At 41.1% G+C, this 7,488-nt stretch overlaps 1 protein-coding gene across 1 annotated transcript; it reads left to right on the top strand.

Annotated features, from left to right (window-relative positions):
* The first annotated feature begins 1,619 nt into the window (after nucleotides 1–1,619).
* On the top strand, nucleotides 1,620–7,448 carry LOC134627024 (uncharacterized). The gene is made up of 5 exons (XM_063472935.1): nucleotides 1,620–1,829; nucleotides 4,970–5,236; nucleotides 5,407–5,696; nucleotides 6,185–6,312; nucleotides 6,737–7,448. The coding sequence occupies exons 1-5, from the start codon at nucleotides 1,733–1,735 to the stop codon at nucleotides 6,939–6,941; spliced, it is 987 nt and encodes a 328-aa protein (XP_063329005.1). The 5' UTR covers nucleotides 1,620–1,732; the 3' UTR covers nucleotides 6,942–7,448.
* The last annotated feature ends 40 nt before the right edge of the window (nucleotides 7,449–7,488 follow it).

The raw sequence follows: 7,488 nt of genomic DNA, 5'->3' as shown, positions 1-7,488 counted from the left end.
TCATAGTAAACTGGTATATTCACTCAGAATAGTGTCTGGAGCTCTGTGTGAAAGTTTGGGCGACGAGTTTAAGGAAGTGAAAGACACAGCAAGCTGTTAGTTCAGCACTGGTTTGAGTAGAGGAAGTAAAAGCTCACATACAGATTTAATGAAAGCTAAACTAACTTAAGATCTAGAATGTCCATATAGTATTGATTCATGTGTCAGTTTTACCTCTTGTTAAATGATGTGGAAAAGCTGTTGTGGGGAGCAGAGCTACTCAATCTTTTAGTGTTATTTTAGTCTAAATAGACTGGAATCAGCCTTTATGGACTGTATTCATACTGCACAGCAGTCATGACCTCTGTGTTGAACTTGCAGCCAGGTTGAGGTGTGTTTGCGGTTCAGGACAGCACAATGAGGCATCACATGCTCCTCTTCATGATAGATTCCTCCACGTAGACAATTACAGCTCAGTGAACTGAACCGGATTACTGACAGATTATCAATTATTCAAATATTCTAAAAACAGGTCCATTGCTTTTGTGTTGATATTTTTTTTAAGTATTTGAGCAGTGAGTTTCTGTCACACTGCGCTGTGTGGATTGTTGATTAACTTTAGCAGAGCCAAATATAGGATGCAGGAGAGGCACGAAACTCAAAGGAAGCTTTCAAAGCTGATAGTCCAGGAAGCAAACAAATTCAAAAAAGCCCAAAACACACAGGAATAAAATCAGAGTCCAAATACCAGAAGTCACAAGGGATGCAAATACAGGAAGCACATAGCAAGGAAGCACACAGTTGCAAAAACATCACGACAAAGGACAAAGGAAGACTGAGAAAATATATACAAGAAAAAGATGTTAACATAATAATAATAAGAAGAAGAAGAAGAAGAAGAAGAAGAAGAAGTTTATTTGTGTAGCAGTTTTGAAAACACACAGTTATAAAGTGCTTCACAATTTGGATAAAAAACACATTACAATAAGTATTACATGTTATCCATGCAAACTCAGAGACGTAGGCACTGTCTAAACTATAAGAACACCTGCAGATGACTAATTAAATATTAACTAGTGCAAAGATAAACAATAAACCCAACCCAAAGATAATTTATCTTTTTTTTGTGTGGGTGTGGGGGGGTGTGGGGGGTGATTGCTCGCCTGATGATGACAGTGAAGACTGATGGTGATGAGGAACTCTTTTTAACAGGAATAAACCTCTGTCATAACCAGGCTCAGGGAGGGGTGAAAATGAAATGCCCCTAAATGCCAGAAACTGCGTTTTTTTGTCCCTACTGTCCACTACTGTGTCGAAAAGATGGTCAACCCCATTAGATTAAAATGTCCAAATTCGCAGCATTAAAAAGCGTGTTTGCAGCCTGCTGTTCGCAGTTTTAGACTCCATGTATGGTTTTCCACTTCATTACAACTGTACAGGTTTTTTTTCCAACTCCCTTTGTCCTGGACAGACAGAAAATGTGACCTCCCTGTGACTTCACATTTGCTGCTATCTGTCTAATCTTGCAACACTGAAAGAAGGGAAAAGGAGGGGGCAGGGACACTCGGGAGAGTTTCTGTTTACAGAAATGAAACTTAAAGCAGGCTGCTGACGTCTGAACCAGTAAACTGAAAGTTACAGAGCTGAAGTGGAGCCTGCTCAGACTCAGAGAGGCAGCAGAGAGATAAACACATCCACACAGCGAGGACGCTCACACGCTTCACTGCAGGGACGCTCAGTGTCAGGCATAAAGATGAAGCTGCTTCTTGTTCCCTTTCTGATGGTTATTATGGAGGTGATTGGTGGACCAACTCCATCTGAACAACCAGATTCATGGCCAAGAACAACAGGTACACACACAGAAGAGAATGTGGTTAAATGCAAATATAATTACCAAAATTGCAGCAGTGAAAATATTTCTTAATTAAAATCATGCGCATGCAGTAAAGACAAAGGACTATAACAATGGTCCTTTGTCTTCATTAACAATATTTAAAGAGGCCCATGTGATATGCAGTCAGATTTCCTGTTGCTTTTATTTTGTGTATACTGCTGCTGAAGGCTCTGACTCCTACGCTGCTTTTCGAAACGCTGCAGCCGGAGAGCCAAGTGCTCTGGTGGAATAATGCTATGAGCTGTTTTGTTGGGGCCCAATCATTCAGCACATACAGTTATGTGAAAAAGTGTTGGCTTCCTTCCTGATTTCCTATTTTATTTGTATGTTTGTCACACTTAAATGTTTCAAATCAACAAACAAATTAAAATATTAAACAAAGAACACAAACACAAGTAAACACAGAATGCAGTTTCTAAATGAAGGTGTTTATTATTAAAGGGAAAAAAGTCCAAACCTACATGGCCCTGTGTGAAAAAGTGATTGCCCTCTAAACCTAATAACTGGTTGAGCCACCCTTAGCAGCAACAACTGCAATCAAGCGTCAGTCATAACTGGCAGTGAGTCTTTTACAGCGCTGTGGAGGAATTTGTGGCCCACTGATCTTTGCAGAATTGTTGTAATTTAACCACATTGGAGGGTTTTCAAGCATGAACCACCTTTTTAAGGTCATGGCACAGCATCTCAATCTGATTCACATCAGGACCTTGACTGGATCGCTCCAAAGTTAACTTAATTTTGTTTTTCTTGCTGCTGGTGTATTTTGGATCGTTGTACTTGAATAGTGCTTCAGCTTGAGGTCACAAGCAGATTCTCCTTCAGGATGTTTTGGTAGACAGCAGAATTCATGGTTCCATTTATCACAGCAAGTCTTCCAGGTCCTGAGGCAGCAAAACAGCCCCACACCATCACACTGCCACCACCATATTTTACTGTTGGTATGATGTTCCTTTTCTGAAATGATGTGTTACTTTTACGCAACATGAAATGGGAACCACGCTTCTAAAAATGTCATTTTTTGTCTCGTCAGTCCACAGAGTATTTTAGTCTTGAGGATCATCTAAATGTTTTCAGGCAACTGTGAGACGATCCTTTGTGTTCTTTTTGGTCAGCAGTGGTTTTCTCATTGAGCTCTCCCATGGATGGCATTTTTGCCCAGTCTCTTTGTTATTGTTAAATCATGAACTCTGACCTTAACGAAGACACATTAAGTCTGTGGTTCCTTAATGTTGTCCTGGGTTCTTTTCTGATCTCCTGGATGAGTCATCGATGCGCCCTTGGAGTAATTCTGGTAGGCCAGTGACTCCTGGGAAGCTTCACCACTGTTCCACGTTTTTTCCAATTTGAGTATAATGGCTCTCGCTGTGTTCACTGAAGTCCCAAAGCCTTAGAAATGTCATTGTAACTCTTTCCAGACCAATAGATGTCTCTGACTTTGTTTCTCAGGTGTTTCTTTAGATCGTGGCATGATGTGTTTTTGAGAACTTTTAGCGTGCTTCACTTTGTCAGAAAGGTTCTGTTGAAGTGGTTTTTTTTATTCAACAGGTCTGTCAGTAATCAAGCCTGAGTATGTGTAGTGAAACGAAACTCAGCTTTCCAAAAAATGTGGTTAATCACAATAATTCATGATTTAACAAGAGAGCCAATTACTTTTTCCACACAGGACCAGGGAGGTTTGGATAACTTTTCTCCCTTAATCAATGAAATTATCATTAAAAACGGCATTTTGTATTTACTTTGTCTAATATTTACATTTCTTTGACGATCTGAAACATGCAAGTGTGACAAATAACACTAGGAAATCAGGAACGGGACAAACACTTTTTCACTTTAAACGTGAGGAGAAGGGTTTTAATTTTAGTAATAATAAATAAATAGGTTCTGGATTTAGCAGATCAATTAAGAGATATGGTGTTGGAGTCAAATTGTTAAATGTTGTCATTGTGTTACTTAAATTTGTAAGTCTTAGTTCAAGCAGCATGATCAAAGCCATTCCTTTGTCTCTGACCACCTCTCCAGCCAGTTTGTTGGTGGGCGAGGCTGAAGTGTTTTATTAGGCACGTCCTATCTGAAAGTTCTGTTTTCTTGTGTAGTGAGCTTCCTGCTTTTATGATCCTTTTGTGGGCAGGAGGTCACACAAACACACATACTCATACACACACACACACACACACACACACACATTCTCGCACAGACACATACACACACGTGCTTACACATGCACACACATACACACACAGTGCCTTGTCTTTTGAAACCATTGGGGGGTTTTATAATGGGAGGTGCTTGTGTGTGTTGTAACTGTTTTCAATAAAAGGCGGCAAGCGGAGGCCTGAGTCGGGGTCATTTTGCGGTAGGATTCAGAGTGCTTTCTGAGACACCGACCGGGGCCTCCCTTGCTAGCAAGTAAAATCGATCGATCACTGATTGTCTTGTTTCTTTCGTTAATGAGAATAAGTTTCTAAACCAGGGGGGCCTGTGGAAGTGCAGACCCAACATATGATCTTTCTTTCCAGCCTCTGTTTGTACTTTCATTGCAGTGTTTTGGAACAAATGGAGGTTTATAAAAAGCTGCTTGATATTAAGGATGCTTAAGGATATATCTCTGCAGTTAAAGTGAATTCGTCTTGCCACAGTAGTGAAAATCTGATATCTTTGTGTCACTGAGTTCTCATCAGCGAGGACTGGAGCTCCACACATACCTCTTTATTTATGCAGTTTCTAAAAACAGAAGATAACCTTTGCCCCACTGTAAAGCCCAGCTGCAGAGCACTAACTGTTTGCTTTGCAGCACAGCTACCTGTTGTGCTCACACACTCTGTCCCCTCCTGCCCTGCACCTCAGGTGAGAGAGGTTAATTAGCAGATGCACACCAGGTGCTCTGCGCCACCTTTCCATCCTACAGTTGCATCTAAAACCAAACCGCACATCCGTCCAGTCTCAAACAGGCTGGAGTCACATTCCTGGCTTTAATTACTGCTCTAGTCCACCTTCATCCTGGATGACGGACTGTTCATAAAAGCACTTACATTAATGAGTACAAAGAAGGTTTCATATCATATCATGTTGACCACTTGTTTATGTTTCTGTCTCCAGGAAGTTCTGCACTAGATCTAAGAGGGAAGATGTTCACTTTGTCTCGTACTTATGGAGGTGTAACCTTCTACCCACCCTATTATGATTCTGTCTCGCCTTCTACCACTGATTACCCAACCAGAAGACACAAAACCCATTCCTGGATCCCCACCACACCTCCCACCACCAGTCTCTGGGGCTCCACTCGTTACTCCCCCCTTTCTACTCCTTCCTGGACCACCAACCGTCGCTGGAACTATCCCTGGACAACAGAGAGTCCAACTAGAGGTGAGTACAGTCCAACATAGGTACAAAAATGTGGTAAATCAAGTGTATGTTGTATTTATTATAAATTTGCTATAAATTTGTATGCATGTGTTCAGATGAGATTCAACTAAAGAAGCTGTTAAGTTTTTGCTCATCTTTGGTAAATTTGTGATCCTGCTCTCCTCCTGCAGGTGTGTCCGTGTGTCTGCGTTACATGGCTGACAATTTACAGTCTGGCTTCCCGCTTTTCACACTCAGTCCAAACAGATCCCCTCTGAGTTTGGAGGTAAACCTTAACTCATATGGCCTGACATTTAGCGGTTACTACAACTATGTGAACCTGCGACCCCTCATCAAGTTCTGGCCAAACATCGGATCGGACTTCTGGACCAGTGTGTGCCTCACTGTGGACACCAGGAAGGGTGTGGTACAGATGTTCAGTGGCTCAAACATGAGCATCAGGAAGGTGCTGCCGTCTCAGGTGAGAACAGGGCTGAAATCGGCTTGTAGGCAGATATATCAGACTACACTTATGGATTGTTTTCATCCACTTTCTTAAACATTTTGAATGTTTAAGTTATTGCTTCATGTGTTTCTGTTTTATGTGTTTTTCCCTCCTTCTGTAAGAAAAACTGTACATCTGTAAAACGCTTGAGTAGATGTACTGAGTTATGTTTCGTTACTGGGTCTGTTGGAGGTGCTCATTTTAATTTCTGTCACTTCACACTGTTTTAAATCACCTCAGTGCAAACTGGGAATCATCAAAGATGACAACAGACAGAAAAGAAGAACCAAAGAAAGAACAAAAGCAAAGAAACAGATTGTTAAAATGATGAGACGATGAATCCTTCATTGCAGATATAAATGCTTAGACTGTAAAAGAATACGGACACCTTACTTATTTTTATGTAATCATCTTTAATTGCTCTCATTGTCTCTATTATGTCTGTCTCCTGTGTGTGTGTTCAGTATGTGTGGTCAGGCGAGCCTGTGATTGATTTCCCAGGTTTTGATGGTCAGCTGACAGACATCCAGATGTGGGACTATCCACTCCGCTATAAAGAAATCTTCTACTACATGAACAGAGGTTATTATGGGTAAGATCCTGTGTGTGTGCACACACATCGACTTACACTGAACTCAGAGAGTACTCTAACAGGGAATCCATTTATAAACATATTCAAACTTAGGGCGTAATGACGCTCGATTATCTGTACCTTGCCCAAGCAAGTTTGGTGTCCAAAGTCCAGTTCATTGGTCCAGCGTGATTGTTGTGTACCTTTCCCAGGTGTACTGTGTCCCTGGAGAGGTGGGCACAGTGCATTTGTGATAGATAAACTGCAAATGGTTTAACAGTAATAAGTCTTTGTCAAATCAGCCAATGCTGCAGTGGCTCTTCGTGGTTTGGATTTATACTTGTGTGCTGGTGTGTCTTTGAGTGAAACTCGAGCACCATTCATGTTGGACTTCCTTTTATGCTTGTGTAATAACAATAACTAATAATGCTCCTGTGTTTGTTAGGTCTTACAGCGGCTCTGTCCTCTCCTGGTCCTACATCAGATACTCTCTCAGGGGAAGGGTAGTCATGGAGGACTCCTATGGTATGCAGGCCAAAGAGCCAATCAGGACAGTGGGGAGAAAGCACAGACTGAAGAAAGACAAGCTGAAGTTTTTCAGCATGGAGAAGGATGGAATGAGTGAGGACCAAAAGACCCAGGTGTTATAAGACGTAACAGGGGCATCAGCACAAAAAGAAAAGCAAAAAGAGTGATTCTTTCCTTCTTTAATACTGATCATCTGAAATTAAAAGTATGAGGCTTTTGCTCCATGTCTTCCCCCGCTTTTCTGTGCATTCTCCAAAAGCTAACTTTCCTCTAAAGTAACCAACTGCAAAGAGTCCAGCTCAGTGACTTAAATTAGTGGAAGTGAAGCCTCACTCAGCGCACTGAGTTAGCACTGCAGTGTCCACATGCCACGAGCTACAAGTATTATGAAGGAGTCATCTGTCAATAAAGACCAAATAGTATTCATACAAGGCTGTACTGGCAACCGAGGATGAGAAGTATGCAGCTGGTACGGGTACACTGTCCAAGTAGTTGAACTGCATGTACTCAATACTGTATATAAGCACTCCATTTGAGACACAGATTTTACTAATACTATCTCAAAGCTAATTCTTTTCATTTGTATCCACTGTGGGTCTTTTTTTTTTTTTTTTTAAATTTGTGTTTTGTTAAAGAAAATAAATAAAGAGGTGGTAGAATGTGATTTAT

The sequence above is a fragment of the Pelmatolapia mariae genome, linkage group LG5, assembly GCF_036321145.2.
Source record: "Pelmatolapia mariae isolate MD_Pm_ZW linkage group LG5, Pm_UMD_F_2, whole genome shotgun sequence".
In the NCBI taxonomy this organism is placed as follows: domain Eukaryota; kingdom Metazoa; phylum Chordata; class Actinopteri; order Cichliformes; family Cichlidae; genus Pelmatolapia; species Pelmatolapia mariae.
This window is presented reverse-complemented; position numbering and strand designations above follow the sequence as displayed.

What these genes read in the sequence shown, in the direction of transcription:
- LOC134627024 (XM_063472935.1), top strand. Translation starts at nt 1,733, where the DNA reads ATGAAGCTGCTTCTTGTTCCCTTTCTGATGGTTATTATGGAGGTGATT. An exon ending in AACAGAGAGTCCAACTAGAG is followed by an intron (nt 5,237 to 5,406) that starts GTGAGTACAGTC and finishes CTCCTCCTGCAG; the next exon opens with GTGTGTCCGTGTGTCTGCGT. An exon ending in ATGAACAGAGGTTATTATGG is followed by an intron (nt 6,313 to 6,736) that starts GTAAGATCCTGT and finishes TGTGTTTGTTAG; the next exon opens with GTCTTACAGCGGCTCTGTCC.